The sequence below is a fragment of the Semicossyphus pulcher genome, unplaced genomic scaffold (assembly GCF_022749685.1).
Source record: "Semicossyphus pulcher isolate SPU_LCO1_2020_fin unplaced genomic scaffold, fSemPul1.0.p SCAF_20, whole genome shotgun sequence".
Taxonomy (NCBI): domain Eukaryota; kingdom Metazoa; phylum Chordata; class Actinopteri; order Labriformes; family Labridae; genus Semicossyphus; species Semicossyphus pulcher.
This window is the reverse complement of record NW_027211694.1, coordinates 813,554-840,092: the sequence shown is the minus strand read 5'-3', so window position 1 is coordinate 840,092 and position 26,539 is coordinate 813,554. Positions and strand designations below refer to the sequence as shown.

The window sequence follows — 26,539 nt, the reverse complement described above, 5'->3', positions numbered from 1 at the left end:
AACCAAACATGAAGATTTTTGAGACTAAATGAGTAACTTGGAAATCAATCTGTCCACGAGTTGACTGGTGTATTTCCTGTGGTAGAGATAAAAGCTCTGACCCCGCCTGGTTAAAAGAGTGAACGGTTTCCTCTCGATAAAAAAAACACTTTTATTTGGAACATGTCAGACGCAGAATCCCTTTCACATCCGGCATCGTAGATATATTAAAATAAAAAACTCCACGAGGTCCACGAACAGAAACAGAACGTGTCGTTAAAAGCAGAACCTTCAGTCAAAGGCGTCTCAGTGAGTAAAGCAGCAGGATATTTACAGGAAACACACATTCGTCACTTCCTCCTTCTCCTTCCGGGTCAGAGTTCAGCCAATGCCTTCGCACACTGAGGTCATGTGATCCCGTGGAGACGACCTGGGACGCAGCGGGAACTGAAAAGAAGAAGAGGCACTTCTCGAATGGCTGGTTTGTTTGTCGTGTTCGTCTCCTCTGACTCGGGGTTTGGTTGTTGTTCTCAGTGTGGACACCGGGGGGCGCTGCTGCTGTGGCCTGATGCAGGAGGCACTTTGTAGTGATGCTCTGAGAGAGTCGGGCTCTGCTATGTCATCAGGATGGGCTTCTGCCTCACCTCCAGGATGTCTGAGGCAGCGGGGAAACACAGAGAGGGAGAGTCAGAGAGCTTAACTAGGTGACTAGTTATTAACCAACTATAACTAACTAGTAACTCACTGACTGACCTTTTAAACAGGAAACTAATTCAGTTAATTAACTAACAAACTTGCTGACTAACACACCAAATAAGTAACTAAACAGTGAAACAGTAACTAACTAACTAACTGATTCATTAATAAACGGACGTATTTAATATTTATCTGACCTAGTAAGCGCCGAACAAACGAGGTCATTAACTTAACAAGTAACTGGTTAATAACTGACTGATTAAAGTAACTGACTTACTATGTAATTAACCCACATACTAAGTAACTAAGTGACTAATTAACACACTACATTGGACACTAACTAAATAAGTTACTGTTTACTTTCTGCATTAACCAACAAAATAACTAACTTACTGATTAATTAACTAACATAATGAGATTATAGTGATTAACTGACAGTCTAAAACACCAAGTAATTAAATTACTACACATGTGACTGGTTAGTAGCTGACTAACTTAACAGACTACATAAGTAACTAGCTGCCTGACTAACTGTAACTAGCTGCTGAACTGACCTCAGCTTCGTTTCCCTGAGAGTGAAACAGAAGCATCGACACAAACTATAACAAACTAACATATCACGCACTAAACTAAACTAGTAACCAGCTGGCCGACAAAGTAAGAAACTACATCAGTAGGTAACTAGCTGACTACAGTGAGTGGTTTACCAGGTGATTACCTAACATACTAAGTAACTACCTACCTGACCACGTCATGAATTTACTGAGTACGAGGACGAGATGCAAACAGAACGAGCCGTCAGACGTGTGACTCAGTAAGTCGTCTGCACATGCTCAGTTGTCTGCTCACGCTCAGATCTTACTGCAGCCCTCAGGAGTGACTGACAACTAGGAGACATTACTTCATCATAACACCGCACCGTGACCTTTGACCCTCTGGCTCGGTTACAGTCACAACGCACACTTTGAATATTGTCGCTGAGCTCACTGCTGCAGTGAGTCCATGTGACCTCTGCTGCAGAGGATTGTGGGTAAGAAGAGCTAAAAAAGCATGCTGAGTCCTAAATGTCGCAGGACGTCCTGGTAGACTTTACAGGCCCATTAAAACATGAGTATGTTAGGAGTCTGGATGTCTGAACAGTCTGTGTGTGACCCCTGACCTGCGGTGATGCGGTGCAGCGGCAGCGTGACGTAGGTCAGGTGAGAGTAGAGCAGGAAGTACTCTTCAGTCCGGTTCAGTTTGAGCCAGGATCCGACCAGAGAGCGCCCGGTGCCCGACAGAGAGCGAGAGCGCAGGTTTGTGGCCGTGTGAAGATCTGAGGCACAGAGATCAGACTTTAGTTAGTCTAAACTGATATCAGACACGTCTTCATTCGTCCTGCCAGCGCCCCCTACAGGCTGCCCTGATCATTACAGTCATGGTGATTTATCTGCTCAGAGAGACCTCCTGATAAAACCAGTGAGACCAGCCCGAGTTCCTCCGTACCTTCGTCGTCCTCCTCCCTGAAGAACTCCTCGCTGTCGTTGGCCGAGTGAGACTTCTTCATCTCTGCGTTTCGGTTTCGGGGCACTTTGCGTCTGAGCGACGGAGAGAAGAAGGAGGGCCGGTTCCTCTCTGGAGTCGGAGGTGTGCTGAACGACGTCACCTGCAGGACGACGACAAATTAAACTACTTCATATTTATTCTCTATTAAATAAAGTACATTTACTTCTATTTCATTCTTTCTACTTCTCCTCCGCTACATCTACATCACTGATTACTCACTTTTCTCCTCCCCCTTCCTGTCCAGTGAAAACACTGCGTCATGTAATCATGCATCATGTGACATAGCTTTAGCTTTATGCTAGCAGAGACAGGACGTCTGAGAGACGACTCCTGCAGGGAGATACAGGTTATAATGAGGCACGTCGTCACACAGGTTTTATGTCCAACAGCAGGGGGCGATATCAAAAAAACTGTTTATAACTTCAGCTGTAAAAACTAAACTGCACTCTTTATGTTCTCAAACTCTGAGAAGTTATTTTGTCAGATTGTTTCTGCACAGAAGAGAAACGCTGTGTTTGACACGTTAGCCCTGTGCTAAAGCTAGCGTGTGGTGCAGCTAGAAATAGCTCACACAGTAAATCTGGGGCACGTTGTTTCATCCCCTCAGGGTCGTATCGTCACATCTGACAGTTTGTTCCAGGAGACGTGAAGAACACACAGCAGAAGCTAACTGTGCTAACAGCTAAAGTTGGTCAGAGCTAAACACGGTGATGTCCTCGGCCTCCAACATCAGCTCTCGTCCGCTGTCACAGAAGCAGACTGAATCCCGTCAGCGGCTTCTCACGTCTCATGTGAAGGTTTTTATTCGTAAATAAAGCAAAGTGTCATTTCATGGTGACCTCCGAGAATCCATCAGACGTCTGTGAGACACATCCAGAGGTCTGGTGATGAATGATTCATGATCCATCCTGCAGCATTTATTATTGATCACGACCTGATTTCGTGTCTTTGTACGGAGCTCATTGAAGCTTCGAGCTGCTCGCAGTCGACTCGGAGCTGCTGAGCTGAACGCTTCCTGCTCGCTTTCTCAGGAGGAAGTGAAATCAACTTCAGTTCACTTTAAAAACTGATGAAATGTTTGAGTTCCTGCTCTGAAAGATCCTCTCCTGGCTGCCAGAAGACAGACGTGTAGATTTCTTTAAATACTTAACAAGATGTTTTTAATAAAACAAACATAATACAAGTTCATGCACGTTCCTCTGCAAACTGGAGGTTTGTCTTCAGTTATATTTGTGTTAAACTTTAAGCAGGCTGAACATTAACTAAAGACTTTCCTGACAGATTTAATGATTCAGTGTTTTATGTCTGCTTTCCTGTTTTTTATAACTTCTTAAAACACTGAAAACAGCTAAAGATGATTTGTGTCCTCGTTGACACACATTGTTCATAATAATATTGTTTGTAACAAAATGTAGCATTTTATTTTATTAGCACAAGCTCTGTTAGCTGCTAAAGCTAGCTCAACTACTGTACGATAGCTGTGTCCCGATTCAGCGGCCGAGGAGCACACTGTCAACGATTTTGGTTTCAGCTCAGTCGAATAGCTCGAGATACACGTGAGAAAAAAAACCTTGAAACAAATTATCCTCAAGTTACGTGACGTTAGTTATGTTAGCTAGTTAGCCAGCTAGCTACCTGTTGCTAGGCAACAGGAGCAGCGTTTGGTGACACAAGGGTAAGGGCGGGGACAGCTGGTGACGCAGACGTCTCAGTTCAGCCTTCGAGGTTTACACAGGTGACAAATGATTCATCCTCTGTAGGTCGTGTCCTTCGAAGGCTGCAGCCTCCGAGTTCAGACACAGCTGATGGTTTTAACCTCGTTCTGCCCCGTTAGTAAAGTTATAAACAAATAGTGGAGCAGAAAGGAGAATCAGTCCCTTTGATATTCAGAGGAGCAGAAGTAGAAAGCAGAAGAAAGTAAATGTACTTTCACCCACAACTGCATCGACTTTACATCGTGTGTGTCCTCACCCGCTCGTGCATGGGTGACACCTGGTCCTCCTCGGTGCCACAGGGGGAGGTGTCGCCTGTCGGCACCCTGCTGACGGCCATCTCAGCGTGACCTTTGCCCTGCGGACCCTTCATCCTCACAAACTCCATGTTGTTGTACTTGTAGAAGCCAAAAGACATCCGCTGGGCCATCTTAGCTGCAACGCTCACCTGAACCGCACACCGGACACACACACACACACACACACACACACACACACACACACACACACATATTCACACACACACACACACACACACTCACACACACACACACACACACACACACACACACACACACACACATTAAGACCCTCAGTGTGGAAATAAAAGCATTAGCATTATCAGGTTGGTAAACATAGCGAGCATGTTAGCACGCCGTCTTCAGCTCACACATCCCCTGCAGGTTGCAGCGTCTCACCCGGTTGTCGTAGACCTTCTTCAGGGCCTCGTAGCGGATCGAGCCCTGGAAGATGACCCCCTGGAAGGTGTTGCTTTTGTCACTCGCCACCAGCTCCACACACACCATCTCCCCCTCGCCCACCGTCATGTCACTGAACACCTACACGACAAATAACATGCATTACTTTACCTGCAGAAGCGTCCCTCGTCTGTCTTTGTTTCTTTTGGCTTCAGGAGCAGAGACTCAGAAAAGGCTGCTAGCCGTTTCAGCTGGCATGGAGCTGTTTGGCTGAGAACACAGTAAGCAGTTATTTCTCGCTTCTGAGCACCAAAAACTGCTCATTGATTTCCTCCCAGGAGAGAAGTCGCTGTGATCTGATGTTTTTTCGCTCCTGAAAACCTATAAAATGAGGTGTTAGAGCCGGAGCTTGTTTTTAAATGGAGTGAAAAAGCGCCGAGTCACACTTCATTACACCGTCCGCATCGACTCGTGTTGCTCACCAACCAGGAGCAAAGCACCGTTAGCTGCAGAGGATGCTGACGGCTCAGAGGAACGGCTTCATGTCTGAAGGGAAACAGCTTTTTTCCACACATTAACTTTTACAACTTGCTCAGTCCGTTTGTTTTTAATAATCACATTTTTTATCCGCGGGCTGTTTTTGTTCCCTTCTGTTAACCAGCTGAAGCCGGCGTCTCATATATCGTTAATGTCAGGACACCGCGCTTCAAATATCTACAAAGCAAAGTATTCAGATCTTTACTCAAGTAAAAATAGAACTATCATCGTGTACAAATACACTGTGCGAGTGCATCAATAGAAAATCAATGCAAATTAGGTGCAGAGGACCGAGTATGGAGCCCTGAGGCACACCAACATCACAGATTTAAGTATGCAACATCTTGTTATTGGTCCTTTAATTACAAGATAGTTGTGGAGCTAATTTTAACTGCTTTGTAGCTTATATTTCAGTATTATATCATAATTAATATGTTATTAACATCATATATGATCAATCTGCAAAGTAACAAAAGTAACCTCATAAATGTTGTGAGGTAAAAAGTACAACATCTGTCCATCGTGTGTAGAGAAGGTTAACTATGAAGTCCAACAGAGTAAAGAACGAGTACACGAGTTAATGTACTTCAGTTTTGTTTAGTTACTTTAGTTATTTATGAGTCTGCAGTTCAGCTCATGAAGGGTTAAAGTAAGTCCTACTGTCAGTCACCTCCTCGAAGTTGTCGATCATGAAGAAGATGTTGGGGTAGCTCATCTTGGACTCCTCTCCTTTGCTGTCCATGGCGTGTTTGCTGGGAGACGCGAACACTTCCTGAGTGAATAAAGAACCACTTCATTAACCCGCTGAGATTAACGACGCCTGAATCCAGTTAATTGGACAGCAGCAGAGTGGCGTGCGGTCCTACCTGACACTTCTTCTTGTGGATGTGGATATCTCCTGCGTCTGAGCGCGTGCAGACCGCACACGTCACCACGTAGTCCAGCTGGAAGGAGGACAAGTTAGAGGTGATGTTAGGCAGCAGCGTACAAACATGCTTTAGTAAATCTCCACTGACAGACTAGTTAAAGCTGTAGCTCTCAGTGTGACGGATGTTCACCTTCTGCAGGATGAGGTTCAGGTAGACGCTCTCCTCCCAGTCGATGTCTGGGTCTCCGAGGCCGGGCAGCTTCTTGGAGTCTCTCCTGTAAACCTCCACCTCCACCTGAAACACAGCAGACGCACTGATCACAGGTCGGCCTCAGGTCAGGTGTGAAGGGACCAGGGCTCTGGAGACTTCCCGTCACATCCGTTTAAAGTCAGAGCAAACGGGGAGCTGCAGCACGTCAGCCACAACAGAGTCCATTATGTGAAGAATCTCTCCTTATTGATCTGTTTCTATGACAACATCAGGAGGATGCAGGTATCAGCTCTGTATCCCAGGTGCTTTTGTTCCACAGCGGCTGCAACGTTAAAGAAGAGCCTCTGAGCTCAGTGCGAACACGACTTCAGCACAACAAACGAGCAGGAAGCAGTTTGTGGCTCTCGCCTCACAAAATAACCAATAATGACAAAGTTCTCCCTGTTATTGATTAATTACACGTCCAATCAAATTCTGTGGTTGAAGCATGAACCATAGACTGTATCAAAGATGGCCGACGCGTCTCCTCCTCCTCTCGTTGTAATTATTTAAAGCCTAACCCCCCCGGAGCGGGCGCAGCCATCATCTGTATCCAGAGTGTGCAGCAGAGATCTCACAGTCAGACAGTTGTGATGGTTTCAGGGTTTCCCGTCTCATGAGCTGAAGGTCAGTGATCTGGTTTTACTGTGGCCACAAAGCAGAACAATGTAAGCCTGGACAGGAAGTGCCCGTCCCTCACAGGGAAGACACATCAAACCTCCATTTGTTTCCTGCCTTTCAGCACAATCAGCAGTTTCACTTAAAGCTGCTGTTCCTGTTGAAGCAGGAGGGTCTGATGTGGAGTCAGCTGCAGCAGAGACACAACACGCTGTGGAGGTGTGACAGGTCCAAACATCTAACATGAGGACATGTTTCATTCACGCTTTAAAGCCAGCACACGGACGTGTGTGTCTGACAGATATGAACACATTAAATATTAAAGTTACAGAGTGACAAGATTATTACTCCTGTTTCACTGCTGCTGTCGGAGCCACAGAGTCCTGAGACGGAGAGTAATAACATCACTGTGATGCCACGCCGGTCCTCAGGAGCACACACACACACACACACACACACACACACACACACACACGCGCGCACACACAGACACACAGACCGACACACAGACAGACAGAAACACACACACGCACACAGTCAGCTGTTTCTCTGTACAAGGAGACAGAGGGATGATGATGATGATGGTGATGAAGATGGGAGCTTTTAACCCCACCTGGATGCAGAACAATGATGTGTTACCATGGCAACCAGGGGATGGAAAGTGATGTAGAACAAAGTACAACAGAGGCCGACAGAGCGTCCGTCTAGACGAGTGTTCAGAGAATGTAATCATAACGAGCAGCGGACAGACGGCGAGTTCGCTCTGTTATTATAAACAATCGACTGTTGGTTCACTTTCATACTTTTAAAGGTTGTAAACATAAACGAATACGCGTCAACAAACCCGAACACAGAAGAGAGAAACATGTACATCAGCAGGTTCTACAAAGTGTGTCTGTTCCTGCTGAAGCCGGACTGTGCCTTAGAAACGCCGGCTGATATGTGAGTGAGGACTTCAGCCGTCTGAGCCGTCAGTCTCACAGGGCGTCATTATGTTTGGCCTTTGTGTCGTCTCATCACGACGAGGAGAACAAAATGTCAGACTGACTGCTGATGATGTTTCACTGTGGCAGAAAGGTAAAACATAATGTTAACAATAAACAGCTTCTCATGTGGAGTCAGCGTGGGTAATGACTAAATCTAATGTGAGATATCTTTCTGATAGAAGTCAGAAACCTCAGCGGCAACATGAAACCAGTTTAACCCGACTGATGAGGAAGTGTAACGTCCTGCAGAGCTGCAGAAACGTGTTAAAGAAACGTTCTTTTCACGTCCGGTAACATCACAAGGATCCCTCTAACGTCCTCCGGTAACTGTCGGAGCCGGACTGGATAAAGTGAACATCAATAACCAGAGGATCTCCTGATAACTGTCTCTGAACGAGATCAGTTCCCTCGGCCCTCCTGCAGCAGACGAAGGCGTCAGCAGACGGTCGTGAAGTCGCATATTTTAGCGTCACATTGAACGTCTCTGTTTCTGAACTCTGATCGACTCTGAGCTGAAGATGTTTCATTCAAACGTTTTGGACACTGACTGTAACTCACAGTGTCACTGGGGACAGATTTAAGTGAATTAAAAAGAAATCATCTTTTTATCAAACCGTTATCTTTTTATGTTTATGTTTATTTAATATTAAGGCCAATATACACGTGATTAATAACCTGCACTGTACAATGCAAATCAATTACAATATTTAAAGCGGACGTTTTATTTTCTTTGAACAATAATCAGGTTGATTTAGGAACCCCACCATGTGGTGTAAATTAATGACTTCATCTTTGAGGCTTTTAATACTTTAGCAACAGTTTTTCACTTCATCTTCAATCTCAGGGCAAATTTGAGATTTCATTTATTTTGGAGGTAAAATTAATCTCAACACATTTAACATACAAAGAGTTACCACACCTGTCACACCTCACACCTTTCCAACGTTTGTTTTTCTTTGACTGAAGCTTTGAAGGACACATAAAAAATTAAAACCTTGAGATGTTCTGAATTACTTGAAGGCATCCGCGATGTTCACCTTAATGTGAGGTGTGAAATAAAGAGGAATAATAAAAGGTCAATTTAAGGCTTTTTCAGTCATATTTTAATATCCTTTATTTCTCTAAAATCTCCTAAAAAGAAAAATTAAGGATTTATTAAGTAACAATGGGATTAACGTCCTGTGATGTCCTTGAATGATAAACGCTCCTCACCTTTTTCCCCTCGGTGTTTTCGGCGCTGACGTAGGCGAGCTTCCTGCGGACGTAGAACAGCATGTCGTCCTGTCGAGGAGCCCACTTCTCCATGAAGTATGTGGAGAACATCCAGGTCCAGAACACGATGCGGTCATCCTTAAAACAACCTGAAACACACACAAACAATAACGTTAATTTCACTATTAAAACACAGCGACAGCCTGAATTATAAACGTCTCCACCATCTCGTCTCACGGTCATGCTTTACTGCTGCATTCAAGTGCTGTTGGAATAATCGGAAAAATGCGATTCTGACTTCCAAACATGGAAAAAGAGATCACAAACTTCTCCTTTAATGTTATGATTTATTTTAGACGCCGTCACCCAAACAAACTCCTGTGGGACTTCCTGCTGTTTTTTCAGAATAAAAGTTCTCCTTGTCGTCGCTTTAACGTCTCATTTCTGGATTATCTTTCGTCCCGAGCTCTCAGAGTTAAACATATTAAAGACGTTCGGACAGTACGTACATTTCTTTACACTCCGATTGCCTTCTTTAGGATTATCTGCACCGTGTCGGGGTTAATTGACTTTTTCAGACTTTACTTTATCAGAGCTGCGAACAGAAGCTCAGAAATAATGAGCACAAAAGACGTGAATCACTGAATATTATATTTTTACTTTGGATGGAAATAAGATGTAAAAGTAGCGGGTTGAAGCTTCTCTATGAGCAGATAAAAGAAGGCTCTGTCATGGAAACAAAGATGGTGTATTGGCATCTGATTTAATTTCACAGGCAGAAATGAGATTATCTTAATCTAACGTTGGACGGTCGGGAGGAACCTTGTTAGCATTGATCAGTTCAGGCTGTGATTTAATTATGGAAACACCTGAGCTGTAACAGAAGGTCATCGTGCTGAAACATAAAAACTCAAACTGTTAAAACCACAGTGATCCTGAATGTGTCAAAGTATGGAAGCCTGCGGCTGCCAAAAATAAAATACTAACTTAAAAAAATTAATTCCACAGTTACGTCCCGAGTTATGAGTAAATAAGAAAACGTTCTTTTGTGTTCATTTTCTTTATGATTGACTTTTTGAATAACAGGCTGTAATTTGCACCAGAAATCGCGCTCGTGCTCAGAGCGATAACTCATTAAAACCTGAACACACAGACATCATGTTCGTATTGTTAGATTCAGTTTCACACTCTCTTAGACGATCATTTTATCTGATGTACGTGCAGAATAACTTTCCATTAATCCACTTAGACATCACATGAGGAGAACACGCCGTACGACTGCAGAACCTGAGAACCATCACGTCTTTACGTTTCTTCAGTTTCACAGTGATCCAGCGGTCGGCCTCTGCACATTCATGGATGCTTTGCAAACACTGGCTGCTTATAGCTGATTCGGCTTCTTCTGATGCCGACTGTGACGGAAAATGATCAACTATGGGTAAAAATAGAGACAGGTAGCTCTCAGCAAACTCACTCACTCATGACAGCAGAACACTTCTTGTTTACATACAGCCAGCTGATTCTGGGAACTGTGCATTAAACTTAGAGCCTCGAAGAAAACAAGAAGTTACATTGATCTAATATAACTTTTAACACTTTCATTAAAGAATAAATGATCATCAATGCTTTATCTTTTGGCCTGACTTTGTCTCCGTATGTCGGATCAACTTGGCTTCTTATACCCGTCAGACTCAGACACTTTCCTCCATCCAGTTATATTCCAATATTTGCCCTGTGGTCAAAACCTCCGGACAAAGAGGGCAACTATTTAAATCAGATTCTGATGAGTAATCCTGACAAAGACTCATCAGCACTAAACTCGTTTTTTCCTCATGAAATATTAAATTCTGTCAGACAGATTTGAAAGAGACTCCTGCTCTCCAGAGGATTATTTCATCTGATTCCAATTACACAACTGAAACTGGAGACTTTCCATCAAACGCTCATCAGCCGTGTGAACATCTCGTCCGGCTGCTGCAACACATCAGCTCCGAGTTCAGGCCGGCAGCCAACGACCACGGCTCTGACTGTAGAGAGAGAGCGACCTCTGGCCCCCGTCCAGTCAGGTTTGGCTGCAGAGATGTTCTTTTCAGACAGAGGTGAGTCAGTGAACACAACCTGCTGGCAAACCGAGCTGGAGAAGCTTCCAGAAGTGTGAAGCCGTCACCGAACATCACATCGTTACGGTAACTGGAAACACCGTCACAGGCAGAGGAGAACCCCTCACTCAGCTTTGGGTCACATCTTATTGGACTGGTTTGTGTTCACTGAGACGGAGAGAGACATCATGACTGTAACCCTCCCTTTGTCCTCGGGTGGTATCCGAGTCTGACTGAACTGTTGTAACTGTAACATTGGAAAATAAAATGTTTATACCAACAGAATATCGAGGCTGAGACGATTCAGTTGGTCAACGAACTCAATGGGTTACTACGACCACCACCACCACGGTCGTCTGTCTTTATGTAGGTCTTTATTAAGCTGTGTGTAGCTGGCATCCTGCTCATCTCCTGGTGTTCTTCCAGAGTGAAGCAGAGCAAAGTTCTGCAGCAGCCTCCCAGACGTTCATAAAAGTCTGTCTCTATTTTTAGCTGCGTATCTCATTTTAAAAATACATCAACTGTGGTCTGAAGCCGGCGAGCTATCACTCATCGTCTGAAGACAGTGAGCCGAATCACCCCGAATCCATGGCTGCCGGCAGCGGGGAGAAACATCATCGGCCACGCTCAGGCTGGTTGTATCTTTCATGACGGTTACATAACGCTCGGTGGGACATCACTGATGCTCTGTCAAAGCTCCGGTGACCTGGATGAAAGGATGAACCAACGGATGGACGGATGGGTGGATGCATGGATCAACAGACACTTCAGTGGTGACGGAGGCACCGAGGTTAAAGGTTAACTCACAGGACTTTTGTGTCACTATAATAAAGATCAGAAACAGAAGATTAAACTCCATCTCAAATCTTTCATGTTTCGATGATGATGGGAGAGATGGACGTCTGACAGGTCGCTTCAAAAACATCAAAGGAGTTTTAATAAAAGAATCTTTCATATATCAGGGCCTACGAGAACCGCCTGACTGACCCCTCACACCTCCTCAGTGACCACAACAACCACCTCAAATACTGGATCACTAGAACCACCTGAAGGACGTCTTTAATGACCCGTCCTCAATGATCCCTAAAATGACCTTTACAACCTTCAACGATCACAACCTCCAGGAACCCCCAACAACACACCCAGAACCTCCTCCCTTACAGACCACTGCAACCTGCAATCAGTGCCCACAAGAACCTTTCTACAGGAGAGATAGAACCACCTAAAGGAACCATAGAGCCCACTCAATGACCACTAGAACCACCGGAGGACCTCTAGAACCTCCCTTGTGACAATCCAGAGCTTGTAAAGACCTGTAGAACTCCCTCTCCTAAAGGAACCAAGAACCCACTGACTGATCAGTGAAACCACCAAAGGTCGTGGACCCTCCTCGAGTTCCTTAGAGTTAGAGAACCTCCTAACGGACCGTTAGAACCTGTTTTCACTCGTCTTTAACATTTGCTTTCTTCTTGAGTAAAACTTTCACAACAGAAGTAAAAAGTGTTTTTTTTTATATTTTGAGAAACTACCTGATAACAAAGTAAAGAACCTTTGACCTCTAGAACCTCCTCACTTATTCTGATCATGTTACCTGGGTTCCTGCTGCTGCTGTAAGGTGACTGACACTCATGTGACCTTCTGTCCTCTCTGTCATGTGTTCAGGGTGAACGAATGAATGAATGAATGGCTCATGTGATTTGTGTTCCGTGTGACGGTGTGAGTTGAAGCGGTGGAACCGATGACGAGCAGCAGGTCAGCCGACAGGATTTATCTTGGAGACGTCAGACGGATCAGAGTTCCTGCAGGATCCCACAGCCGGTTCCCTCATGGCAGAGCCGACTAATCCTTCCGTCACACCGAACACTTCCTGTCCTCTCTGCAGCTCAGAGTGCAGCGCGCTGACATGATGTGGATCATCCAGAGCTACATGACTTTCTGTGCTGTCACACAGCGGTGTGTTTCAGATCTGCAACCGGTCCGACACACAACGAGCAAACTACAGCAGAGCGCGGGTTTATACTTAATTAATTAAGTCATCTTTGCGATTATAAAAAGTGCAATAAAAGTCTCGCTGCAGAGTCCTTCACTCAGAAGGTGACGCGTTCCTTCTGGAACAATCCGACTGTTCACTCAATCACAGATCCCGTCATGGAGACGTTATCGTCTGCTGCTGCCAAAGCTGTAACGTCGTCTACAGTCCGGCCGTAACGTCACATGATGTGACGAGTCAGTCGGTAAATAAGTCAGTAAATAAATCAACAAACCAGGAAGTAAGTCAATATGTTAGGAAGTAAACAAGTATGTAAGTAAGTATACAAGTCAGTAAGTACATATGTTAGTGAGTAAGTAAACGAGTCAGTGAGTAAGTACACATGTTATGAAGTTAACAAGTAAGTTAGTCAGTCAGTACATAAATAAACAAGTCAGTAAGTAAACAACTAAGTAAATATGTTGGTAAGTGAACGAGACAGTCATTCAGTCAGTGTGTAAACATTTAAGATATATTCACAGAGCACCACTGAAGTCCTTCACAATAAAAGCATCTAAAATCAGAACGGCAGAACGGTGCGTCAAAGTAAGAGTTCAACAAAGACAGGAAGTGATCGGCCTCGTTTCGCTCACAGTCGAGCTCTGGAACATCCAGAAACTCCGATTATTTAACCTGAGAGAATTCAAGTAACTTAAAGACACAACTCATCTAAAGTGTTCTCGATAACGACGAGCTTTGTTTTATCCGGACTCTAAAGTTGGAGTGTTTTTGGACAAATCTGCGGTTTGACTCCTCTGGTGGCACGTCGATCTTTGGAATCAAATCAGAGGCCGAGCCGTGACATCCGGCCGTCTGCGTTCGCTGACGTTTCATTTACATTTTTATTATTTAACTGCATTTTCTATCAGATCTTTTACCCACCCGGGCGCCGCCTTCTGTCATCTATACATCCTAACTTTATTTAGTTATTCTCTGTGCACCATCTTCTTCTCCTCTCATCGTCTGTGTTTGAGATTTACAACATCTACAACCTGCTTCTTCACCTTACAGTTCACTTCCTCTCTGAGCTCTTAAACAGCCTGAACAATGTAAACAGATGGGCGACGTCCTGCTGAGGCCTCCGTCTGTCTGAGGTCACACACACACACACACACACACACACATCTTACTGTACTGATGTAGTGAACAGTGACGGACCACATGTAACCTGCTCATATAAAAGCTTTACTGTGGCTCAGGTGAGTCTGAGTCAGACTGTATTAAACATTCAGCAGGTGTGTAATCACTGCTGTCCGTCACAGTGACTCACAGGCGGCTATTTTTACCGTACAGTAACACCATCACACCGCGCAGACGAGCGAGCGACCTGCTCCTATCCATCGATCTGCAGATCTATTCTCTCTGGATACTCTCCACTGATGTCAGTGTATTTATAGATCCGGCTCCAACAGTGGAGGGATACGCTGGTGTGTTGGGAGGTAATTAAACCTGAATCAGTCATGTTCGTCCCTGCGCCTGACTCCTGTTTGAACTGAAGGCCGGAGGAGAGCCGACCAGCTCCCGACGTTCCAGGACGTCATTCAGATTCAAACAACAGAGACGAATAAAACGAGTTAGTATCTAAGAGCTGGTTAAACTGTCTGTCATTAAGTATAAACAGGAACTAGTACAACATTACTATAACTGACAGGAACCAGACTACCAAAATAAAAGTTGTAACAAAGCAGCACAACGGTTTATTAAAGACCTGAGTCACTGTTGATGCTGTCAGATGTGACTCACAGTGAGCAGCCTGCAGAGGACCAACCAAGGACACAGACGAGCAGCAGAAGCACACCTGAGTGATCACAGGAAGCTGAGGCACCTCAACCCTCTACAGACAGGTAGATACATGTTGTTATGGTCAGGTGTTCAGTGAATGCTCTGAGGACTCATCATATAAATCTTCACACGATGACCTCAAAGCTCCAGAACACCTGATACCTGAACCCGTACGTTTCCCTGACCCTCAGGTCTTTAACCACAGAGAAAGAAAAAGTCTTTAAAGTGATCAGAAAACATCTTGGTAACCTGCTGATGAAGCTCGAGTGAGATCATCAGAAGCTCCAGAGGAGCTGCGAAGATTCTTTGTGTTTATTATTTCTTTGTTCTCTTTGTTATATTTCTTAGATTTTATAGATCATATAGTCCGTGGGGGGGTAACCCTGCTCCTGGAGAGCTACCCTCCTGCATGTTTTAGGTTTCTCTGCACTCTAACACACCTGATTCGAATGATCTGCTCGTTATCAACCAGCTGAAGCGTCTCAGGGGATGAAACATTGGAATCAGGTGTGTTAGAGAATCCTGAAACATGCAGGAGGGTGGCTCTCCAGGAGCAGGGTTGCCCACCCCCGATTTATTCCATTAATAAGAATGTTACTGCACTAAAGATGATATTAAAATGACGGACCTGACAGAGAAGAAAATCTGGTTTTTATAAATCAGACAGGTTTTCTGCATAACACGGAACATGTGATCAATCAAATCAGTTACGAACTTCATTAAAAAACAGAAATTTAAGGAAATATTGTTCATACGTATAATAACAAACCCAACAGAAGGACCTGCATGTCTTTACAAACCATGAGGACGTTCTGATGAATGCAGCACTAACCTGGTTCATTCGGAGGCGTTTCATTTGAATAAAACGTTAGTAAAAGTTTGCTGTATGAAAGTGGTCGGTCACTCTCTGAAGGAATACAGCTGTAAGATACAAAGGGACTAACAGCTGTTCTGAGGAACAGATCAATACTTATATATTAGGTTATTAACACATTGGTATTTATTATTTACACAGGAGAATAACTAACTGAAGCACTCTCCTCTCTCCCTGCAGCTGAAGTGTCTGCTGATAAACAGCGGCTGTGATGATGAAGTCATGGCTGTGAACAGAGCTCTATTGATTTCTGCATCAGGACGAACGAGCCACAAAAACAAGCAGCACCGAGACCGTGTGCCGATCTGATCCGGGATCTGATCCGGGATCTGATCCGATCTGCTCTCCAGACCAGGAACCAGACACACAGGAAGAGACGCAGCAGAGCGAAGCTGCAGGACGCTGACCTGCACGACTGCAGCGTTCTGTCAGCTGTGATCAGGACTCGTTACAGTTAACAGAGAAGTTAGTGCAAAGTAAACTCAGCTACACTCACACTTTTCTTTACATTTGTTTTCTTATCTTTGAGCTGCCATTTTTCTTTTTCTAAATAAATGATAAAAAAGTAGAAGGAAAAAACTGATAAATAAGTATAAATAAAGATTTTGACCAAAAAAAGATTCAACTCAATTTGATATTTAAAGGAGCATCCTCAGGAGTCTTTCATCAGTGCATCTATCCTTTCTTTACCAGTGTTAAAACTGACATGTTAGTAGCTCTTAGCTGTGTCACAGTGCATATAAACTGAAGTGTCAGTCAACATATACTTTAAATACTCTGTGCTGAGTGTTCGGGCTGCAGATAACTTATCAGGGCGTCCCAGCTGACAGACTGTATCTCCACTGTGAGCTCAATGAGTGCACTTTAAATGTGTTTGTTTTTTGAGTCAAACTAACCTGACAGACTGTGAACACCAGCGTCAGAACTTTAGTTAGCCTAGCTTAGCATAAAGACTGTAAACGGGGGGAAACAGCTAGCCTGGCTGTGCCAAAAGTTGAATAAAACAACTATAAACCTCTTATATCACCGATCAGCATGTTTAACTTGTTTTATTTAATTAGTACAGAAACATTAAAAACTATTTCTATTAAGCGATAAGACTTTAGCAGAATTTATATTTTGTAAGTATTTTATACATATTTTTACTTTTCAGAGGGAAACACTGAAACAATGTTGAATGAGAGAATGATCTAAAGATATCTGTTATTATGGTAGAATGGTTATAAGCAACATTTTTCTATTTTAAAAAACTTAAACTCTTTTTTCTTCTCTGAACTTATTTTTTCTGATTTGATTTACATACTTTACAGTAGAAACGTGTTCACTGCAGGACTTCTGAGTGTAACAGAGTATTTATACTGTGTGGTATTTGTTCTGGTACCACAGAACAGCTGATATAAAGTAAACCTGGAGCTCTGTTGTCCTCATCACAGGCCCCATAACAAAGACATAATCCTGAAATGTTGAATTAAGAAGCCTGTTGTGTGCAAATATACATAATTGATATTACTATAGAGACCACCAGCACTCTGAGGGCCACACTGTATTAATAAAAGACGGACTGATCCGCTCACCCAGCCCGCTGATCTCCTGTCGGATGTTCAGTCGGTTCCTCTCGTCGGCGATGGCCTTCAGCATCTGCTGCAGGGACCCGTCCTGCTCTCCGTTCTCCTCCTCCGCGGGCCCGACAGCCTTACACAAACCGGGGAAGGACGCCATCTCCGAGCTGGGATCATGACAGTCCGGGCTAACAGCTACCGACGGCACCGGTTCACGGCAGCTAGCAGGCGGCTAAAGAACCGCAGAGTATGGAGGGGAGGAGGGGGGAGACCTGAAATTATCCCGAGGAAGAGGCTGTCAATGCGGCGGTGCAGACCTGCCGGGGGCAGGTACCGGTCTCCTCTGCTGTGGTACCGGAGAAAGAGGCAGGTAGGTCGGGCTGCTGAGGGGGACTCTGGTCCTTCTGTTGTGCAGATCAGCTGGAAACACCCCTCACACTTCCTGTAACAACACGAGGCTTTTAAAGAGACAGAACACCTAAATACAATGAGCGCTGACAGGTGTTACAGCGAGTTCTGTCACCCGGATCATTCGGTGACAGGACCCGGAAATCATCCTATTTAAATACTAATTGACCCCATAGTAATACAGTTTAATCAAATTAAGTAAACCATGTTAAGGTGTAAAACAATTAATGAATAACAGAATAAATAAACTGTATTTTTTAAAATATATTAAGAGTTACATTTTTGACTTATTATCTCATAAGTCATGATAATCTATAACAATGCGTATGATGAATATTTTTGACACACCGGTAGCATCTGAAAATGTGGCTACAGGGGCTTAATCTTCCAAAGTATTACTATAATAACTTAAAAAATATACATGATAAATATAAAAATACTTGATACATTTTGACAAAAAACTTCATGATTTTGACCTAAGAGGGGAAAAAAGATTTTTGTCTTATCTCTTTTATCTAATAATATTGTTTTTTAGTGTCCATGATGAATATAAGAATTCTTGATATAAAAGATTACCAACTTTTTCAAATATGTGATGGAGCAAGAAATTATGTTATTTATTCAAATAAAGTGTTAATATTCATCCAACACACTCGAAATGAAGGTGGGTCTGTTGTTCTCCGGGGGTTAGCGGGTCATGAACCAGACGCACCCCTGATAGCATGCAGTTAGGCGGTAGGAACAAGCGGGAGAGTCCCCGCCCGGCTGGCGAAGGGAAGGAGCAAACATATTAGCGTAGTAGTAGTTGAAGTATGAAAAAGTTTAAGTTTCTATTAGCGTCGACTAAACAGCTAGCTTACTACGGTTCAGGCTAATTTTAACGTTAGCTGCAACTTAGTACATTAAATGGCTATTTAACTTGGAAACGTAATTATTAAAATGTATCCAGGAACGTTACAAAAGAGTTCCAGTGCTTTGTATGAGGCACATTACATTTTAATATTGCTGTATTTACCTGTGTAGTACATTTATGACGGAGCGTTTACATCCTTTGTCAACTGGAACAGGTGTTACAACGATAACTGTGACCCGTTATGTTTTGTGACGCTGAAAACAAACCCTTAATATTTGTGTGCCTTAAAACAACAACATAATTTAACTGTGCAAATAATATATGTAGCGGTAGCACAGTCTAAAGCTGTCACAGGAACTGATGGGTAACAGAATTCTTCTTTACACCGGGGTTGCACCGGCAAAAACGGGACCTCCTCGACCGTGAGACGGGGTGTACAAAACGAGTGCACCCTTTGTTTCGGGACAAAAGATGACGTCATTGTCTCACGAGCTCCTGAACGTGGATGCATTAAGGAAACAGTGGAAACAAAAACGTGGAGTTCCACTTTATTTTTTCGTTATAAGATGATGATGTTGGTCTCTTTCGGCAGCAGACACGATATTCTTATGTGTTTAATGTGTTTAACTCAGGATTAAATGTTGTAAAGACCCAAAGCCCATTTAAATAAACAAAATAATAAGATCTGCCGCTTATTTTGCGTGTATTTGAGTCAAAGCTGATTTATTGTTTAAGGATGATCAAATAAGGAAATAAGAATCATAATTTAAACCTTCGGTCGTAGTAAGAGTGCATACTAGAGCTCACAATGATGGTGAATTATGACAGTGTGACATATGTTTAACTTTTTAAATTAGATTTATTAACTCAAAAAAAATTATTAAATTAATCAATAATTAAATTATTGATGAAGCCAAATATGCAGGTAAACCCCTGAATTTGTACCCCGGGAGTTTGTGACACTATTTTGGTTTCTCTTTAAAAATACTGATTTAATAGAGAGAGATAAAAGCTCAACTTTGGCTTCAACAATCAAAATTATTGTAATTTTTAACTTTTATTTAACAATCTAGTTGCAGTTTAGACCTCTCGTGCTTAGACTGCAGAATAAAATATAGCCGACAGAAACACAAACTAAGGCTAAATGAAAAAGGTATTAAAAAACACACAAACTCAGTTAAATGTTATTAAGTTTTTAATCTACAGAAGTCTTGACGTCAGATTGCTAAGTTAAAACTCCTTTTGCAGATTGTTGCAGCTGTCAGAGCAGACAGCATGAAGCTTCTTCATCATTCTGAGACAATCATCACATTTGTCGTTTAAACAAGAAAAAAAAAGACTTATGATAAAGAGTCCACATTATGAAGCGTTAAGTCTTTTTTATTTGTACTTACTAAACTTGCTATAATTACTCCCCTCTTGGCCTCAGTGGGCTTCCATACAGGTGAGTGCTGAGACTGAAATAAGCAGCAGACTGATTAACCTGCAAAGACGCCCCAGGTGACCAACCCCAGGTGTGCTGTGCTGAATGTAGTTATTTAATTAACCACATCTGAATTATAGAAAACGACAGCAGAAAATAAACTGAAGCTCAAACTAGATAAAACTTTAGATTCTGACGTCTCGCTCGTGAAACAGGACGTAAAGATGAGATCGTTCAGGTGAATGTGTGAATGAAGAGTCTCCTAACAGAGCTGCCTCCTCTCACCTGCAGGTATTTACACAGGATGTAAATGACTGTAGCTGAAACTGTCTGAGTAAAGCTTTGTGTCAGTTTAATTAGAACAGTGTGAACATCACATCACTCTCTCCAGGTCACATCTGTTTCTCTGTGGCTCTGGCTCCACCTATTCTGCAGCATCTGTTGTACTGGACAGTTTTTACTCCCAGTTTACCTTGAACACACCGTCTTCTTCTCTTTACATAAAAAAACACTCGTCTCTTTGAAATCTGACTTTTATTTTTGCAGAAGAAGAATCTTTGATCAGATGAACCCTCGTCGCACGTCTGCAGGTCGCCCCCCCGGAGGTCGGACTCGCCGGAAGTCGCTCTGAGGCCGTCTCTGGAGGTCTCGGAGCGGGTTGATGGGGTCAAAGCGAGGTCCGGGGAGGAAGTCGCGGGGGAGGTTCGGTCTCTGGTCGTAATCGCCCCCGATGATGCCGGGCAGCGGATGGGGGAGGGGGAGGGGCATGGGTTGGAAGATGTCCGGAGGGTTCCAGGGGAGAGGAGGGAGGGAGCGATGGAGAGGCACACGGCGGAGGTCAGAGCGATGTTTGTGGGAACGTTTGTAGAGCTGGAGACGGAAGAAATGCATCACAGTTACATGTGTAACTTTATGTCTGTTCAGAGGACGAACAGGTGAATGTTTGGTCAAACCTGAACCTGACGTCACGACAAGTTGTTGTTGTTGTTATTTACAGTAAATGTAAGTCGTGTTTGATGTTCGTGTTTGCTGCTCACCATTTTCCAGTTGGTGTCTCGGGATCGGTTGGGATCCGAATCTGAACCAAAACAGAGACGTTATTTATTTAGTCATTGATTAACTACATTACCCATAAAGACAGCTAAAGTTGGAGATAGATGTAGCCTCACCTGTGAAGTCTCGGCGGTACAGGTGCCTCCACAGTGTTGAGTCTGTGGTGGCGATGCTGAAGTGTCTGCAGACTGAGGACAGTCTGAGCACAGAGGAGACGTCCAGCAGTCTGAGGACTCTGAGGAGGAGCTCAGGAGGGAGAGCGGCCAGCCCGAAGGCCACGGGCAGAGACATCGCTGGGAGACAACCAGAGACAGAGGGAGGTCACGCAACCAAACCTCACTGTATTTATTGTTGATTTTATTCACTGCTGTATAAAAGCTAGTTTGTCCCCCAAGAGTCTGGTGCAGCAGCTGTTAGCGTAGCCTAGTGCTAACGTCAGTGTTTACTCTTTTTTTAAACGGTTTTATCTTCACAAAATAAAAACAAGGTGATAAACAGATGATAACTGCCAGGTGTAACTGTTGTGTAGCTACAACAAAGCTGATGCTAGCATGCTAATATCTGAGCCAGATTTTAAGCTAGTAGACGTTAGCGAGTTAGCTTAGCAGACGCAGATGTTTCCCCCTCATTATAAACTGTGTGAACACTAATTACAAAATAAAACACATGCACAAACACATTTACAAATATATGTAATGTGTTTGGAAGTTCTGCTAGCTTGTGATGCTACAGTGACTTCCTGTTTACATAGCTAACTGCTCCTGATTGGACAGAGTAACAGATGCTTCCTAGATAAAAATACACACCAAAACTACCACGAAGATAATAATGATCAACAGTCAAATGTTAATAAACCTATAATAAGAACAATAATGTGTTTAAACTGAAAAGGCCTCTGTGCGTGTGTGTGTGTGTGTGTGTGTGCGTGTGCGTGTGTGCGTGTGTGTGTGTGTGTGTGTGTGTCTCTACCGTCTCTGGCTGCAGCGATCAGCGGGTACGCCAGCTGGTCTTTAAAGATCCGCGACAGTTTCTTCAGATCTCTGTACGCTGCAGCTGCACTCTCTCCTGAACAGACGTCACATCAACATTATTATTAACATTATTACATTATTATATCACACAAGCTGTGATGGTGTCTTATGGACCAATCAGAGGCGTACCTGGACACTGGTCAGTGACGTAGCTGCTGGGGTTCAGACTCAGTTTGGGGATCGTGTCGACAGATTCGTTCACCTTCAGAGTCGCTGCAGGAGAACAAACAGAGGGCTGAACATTCAGATGTGAACATGAGCAGAAGAAGACTTTTCCATGAAGTCACTCAGAGCTGAATCTGTGAAGCTGCTGTCTGAGGAACTTACCGTTGATGACGAGCACGGGGCCCATACACACAGACACCACCGTGACCAGGCTGTTCTCACACAGCGGGTGGGAGTACTGCAGTCTGTAAACACCTGCTGACCTCCACCCTGCAGGCATCTCACCTGGCTTCAGCTCACTGCCCTGAACACACACACACACACACACACACAGGATCAGTACACACACTCATATTTAGAACTGCACTGAGGAGCCTCCCTGAAGTCTGCAGGGTGTGCTGCACCCTGAAGTCTCACCTGAGGAACAAACCCAGTCTCGATCATCAGCTGGTTCCCGGCCACCATGACGGCGTCGCTGGGACTCGTAGTTTGGGCCGAGTGAAAGAGGAGCTCGAGGGAGAGAGGAGCCTGACCCTCCTCTGCCTCGCTGCAGAGCATCGGCTCCCAGCTGGAGGACGAAGGACCGGAGGACAAAACCTCACCGGCCCCCTCAGGGTTTGCCGGGTCTGCAGGGACGCTGCTGCTGCTGCTGCTGCCGGGCTGTTAGTTAAAGAGATGTTAAACCAATGAAGCCAGATGTGTCTTCTTTATAATGTCCAGCAGGGGGCGACTGCACTGGTTGTAAAAAGAGGTCTGACTATACAAATGCTCCTCCTCCTCTCCTGATGTATTCCCTCAGTAAACATGTTCCTAATGAGTTGATGGTCTCAGTCTCTAGTTTCAAGTCTCCTTCAACACAGCATGATGTTCATTTAGTCACTGATGCTCCCATTGAGAGTCACACAGACCAGAGAGAGGGGAGGGGTCAGGGACTCAAGATGAACCCAGCTTCATGTATAAATGTATGGGATGTTTTTCTTGATGTTTTAGAGGAAACATGATGGATCACTAATAATAATAATAATAATAATAATAATAATAATAATGATCTACCAGGACAACATCTGAGACCCTCTGGACATCAGAACGATGATGTTACCGATCATCAGCTTCTGAATCAGCTTCGTTCATCAGCACGTTTCGCTTCACTAAAAGCTGCTGAGTTCAGAGTTACAGGTCCAAACAGGTTGAGTCCAACATGCAGCTCATTATTCACCTGTACGCGGGCCAACCACTTTAGCTCTGAATGTTCTGGTGACACACTGTGCAGCAGAACTGTTAAAGCATGCGTGATAATATATCTTCATCATGATCACACACAGAACAGGCTGAGTCCTGGTCGGTTTTTAGCATCAAACTGATTTCCATTAGATTTGGAGAAACGTCGGAGTTTGGTGGAAAGATGCTCATTTTTTAAAAAGTGTCATCAAACAATCTGAGTATTTATTCACATGCTTCGTGTTTAACTGGTATAAAAATATATCATCAAATCATCCAGTTCAAACTGACAGTTTGTTTGACTCTCAAAACTTTTCCATCAGTTTCAGCCTGGACTTTGTTTTTTTTACACTGTGGTGTTTTACTTTAATTAACAGGACGAAGCATTTTCACTCACCTGGCGGGATGTCATGGCGGACGTCTGTCCGGTGTTTCTGTCATAAAAAGAAGAAACGTTTTCGGTCAGACTTTTGTTAGCCGTGTCCTCAGAGGACCAGAGACCAGAAATAAAGTTACACTCAAACTTTATCAGACAGATATTTCTCCCGGCGCTCCCTGCTGCGACAGGACAGAGTGAAAGTTATCTCAACAGAGATTCTTTGGTTCCAACAATCACTCATGTTTAATGAGGTGCATCAGCTGTTTTATCCTCCGTCCTCCCAACACACGTTTATCTGTGAGGGCGGAAAGCAACAGAACTTCTCACAGTCAGAACTTTTTCAGACTGTCGGGCCAAATCTGGTTTTTGTGCATCCGAATCCTTCCTGCTACGAGAACAGAGATATCTGCACCAGCCGATAACAGTCTGTCTCAAAGCTCTGATTCACCTGCAGTCTGAGCGGAGCCTCAGAGGAGATGAGACACGGGTCATACTTTCTTTGTATACATGTATAAAAATACAAAAGATCATGGGAAGAATAAAAACAGGACATACGGCCCTTGCCTTTGGTTCTCTGTGCTGCTGGTGGTCGTGTGGGTGGAGTCTGCAGAGGTGGTGTTGTTGGTAGAGTCAGCGGCTGCAGACTCGGGCAGGAGGACGCAGATCAAATCTCCGGACACGATGCCGCAGGAGGACAGAGTCTGTCCGGTGTCTGACAGAAGCTCAGAGCCGTTCAGAGACAAACTGAACTCTGTGTCTGCGCTGAGAGAGAAACACAAAACACTGATTCATGACGACGTGTCAATGTGCTGCGACAGGACTCTTCACTGCAGAACACCATTTTAATAACAACCATCAATAACAAGCAGTTATACCAACAACATTTTAGTTCAGTTAAAACAGGTTTGATGCTTTACTGTCCATTGAGTTCTTGTTATTTACAGGCACATCTTTAAAAACAGTCTGTGGGTGTGTCTGACCTGAGACCGAGAGAGGACAGAAGCGTCTCCTTGATGTGATCTGTGAGCTCTGTTAAACTGGGTTCTTCTCCTGGTAACTCCACTCTGCTGGTCTGACGCTGGATCCGAACCCGCAGCTTCATACTGGAGAGACGACAAACAAATGTTTTCACAACAAAAGATTTCACTTTAATGGAACGCAGGAGCCTTGACAACAAACAGCCATATAGCATCATGAGCATTATGTGATATTATACTTCTGTTTGAACGAACTGAACCAGGTCTTTATTTGTAGCAGGTTAACTGTTAACAGAAAATGGCAAAAAGTGAATGGAGTTTGGTTGGTAGATTCCTCCTACAAAAGAACATGTTCTGACATTTGTGCATTTCCTTCTGAACTGCTGCTTTCATTTCACAGGAGCGTGCACATACGTGTTGTACCTGTTATTATACCTTGTCCCAACAACACAAACTAAATGCCTTTAGCACCACAGCTCAAAACAGTGCGACACGATTCACTAAAATTTGATAAAAAAATGAATAGAGTTTGGTGGAAAGATGACACTCTTCGAAGCAGACTGCCTTCTCGGTGTTTCTCCTCATGAACTACAACTACCTGAATAAAAATAATCTGCCATATATATCGTCTAATTGTCTACTAGTATGTACAAAGTTATTCTGCCAGAAAAAACAAACTGCATTAGTCTTTAATTTGCTCATTTTCCTGATGAAATTTTTGCTGAAAATGGTACAAAATTCAATCTGAAATGTCCATACTTGAATTAGTGATGAGTCATGGCGCTGTTAGTATACTGCAGTATACTGCAGCTTTGTGTTAGCATTACAATTAGACTGTAATTAGTTGCTTTTTCAGATATTTAAAATGTTCCGTTAACTAACGTTACAAAACAAGAGTTTAGAAGACACATTCACATGGATAAAACAGAGTTAAATCCTCTGAAATGAAATAAGACAAAAATAGATTAAAGAAATATCGCACAGGTCTGCAATAAAATAGGGCTTGTTATTAAAGAAGAAATGTCATGTTTCGTTTTCGTTTCTCTGAACGTTAGCCAGCTTTTTAAGTTGCTGCGTAACACTGAAGCTTGCTAGTTAACTTCATGCTAACAAGCTTGTTAACTGGTTTATTTAACCAACGTCTAAGTGATTAAAGCAGTCAGAGTTATAAAGTTGAATAGAAAAGACACTTACATGATGAAAACGGTGTTTATATCCTGGTTGTTTTATTACACTTCTCTGATAAATCCAACTGTAAACACAGACAAGACCAGCATGACAGCGGCGTCAAAGCTAGCACAGTTTATCATCTATGTCCGTTTTATCTTGTTAGGATTTTCAAAATAAAATGTGAAAATGTCTTGTTAGTGTATTTGAAACGTTAGCCTGAAAATATCCATGCTTTTACGTTTATTTTATTATTTATTATTTGTCAAACCCTTCCATAGAAGGCATAAACCTACTGTATAAAGGAGTGTATTTAACTGATGCTTTGGTCTTTTTATTTTAAATTTGAAGGTCTCTTGCCAAACATCCGGCTATACTTGGATCGTTTCTGTTTAACTTCTTTGACTACAATTACGGCAAG

General features: G+C 43.4%; 2 protein-coding genes across 3 annotated transcripts; both read right to left on the bottom strand.

Moving 5' to 3' along the window:
* Nucleotides 1–137: 137 nt before the first annotated feature.
* On the bottom strand, nt 138–17,637 carry kiaa0930. Its single transcript, XM_069671103.1, has 10 exons — nt 17,460–17,637; nt 9,102–9,250; nt 6,226–6,330; nt 6,034–6,111; nt 5,838–5,939; nt 4,631–4,771; nt 4,192–4,380; nt 2,161–2,320; nt 1,835–1,990; nt 138–634 (listed from the first exon to the last, which is right to left on the bottom strand). Exons 1-10 carry the CDS (start codon nt 17,602–17,604, stop codon nt 594–596), a joined length of 1,266 nt encoding a protein of 421 aa, XP_069527204.1. The 5' UTR covers nt 17,605–17,637; the 3' UTR covers nt 138–593.
* Nucleotides 17,638–19,882: 2,245 nt separating this feature from the next.
* On the bottom strand, nt 19,883–26,231 carry fbxo7 (F-box protein 7). 2 transcript variants are annotated; one of them, XM_069671165.1, is made up of 11 exons: nt 26,146–26,231; nt 24,955–25,077; nt 24,530–24,736; nt 23,993–24,029; nt 22,795–23,037; nt 22,540–22,681; nt 22,342–22,425; nt 22,151–22,246; nt 21,298–21,474; nt 21,166–21,206; nt 19,883–20,998 (listed from the first exon to the last, which is right to left on the bottom strand). In XM_069671165.1, the coding sequence occupies exons 2-11, from the start codon at nt 25,074–25,076 to the stop codon at nt 20,690–20,692; spliced, it is 1,458 nt and encodes a 485-aa protein (XP_069527266.1). In that variant the 5' UTR covers nt 25,077; nt 26,146–26,231; the 3' UTR covers nt 19,883–20,689. The 2 variants fall into 2 exon arrangements, with proteins under 2 accessions (XP_069527266.1, XP_069527267.1); XM_069671166.1 differs by having other exon boundaries at nt 24,539–24,736.
* Nucleotides 26,232–26,539: the final 308 nt, after the last annotated feature.

Excerpts from the sequence above, each read along its gene's own strand:
- kiaa0930 (XM_069671103.1), bottom strand. The coding sequence starts at position 17,604 with ATGGCGTCCTTCCCCGGTTTGTGTAAGGCTGTCGGGCCCGCGGAGGAG. Across the intron at positions 6,331-9,101 it reads AAAACACCGAGGGGAAAAAG|GTGGAGGTGGAGGTTTACAG; the intron begins GTGAGGAGCGTT and ends GCTGTGTTTCAG. Across the intron at positions 2,321-4,191 it reads TGTCACCCATGCACGAGCGG|GTGACGTCGTTCAGCACACC; the intron begins GTGAGGACACAC and ends GTCGTCCTGCAG.
- fbxo7 (XM_069671165.1), bottom strand. The coding sequence starts at position 25,076 with ATGAAGCTGCGGGTTCGGATCCAGCGTCAGACCAGCAGAGTGGAGTTA. Across the intron at positions 22,247-22,341 it reads CGTCACTGACCAGTGTCCAG|GAGAGAGTGCAGCTGCAGCG; the intron begins GTACGCCTCTGA and ends ACGTCTGTTCAG. Across the intron at positions 20,999-21,165 it reads GAGACACCAACTGGAAAATG|CTCTACAAACGTTCCCACAA; the intron begins GTGAGCAGCAAA and ends TTCCGTCTCCAG.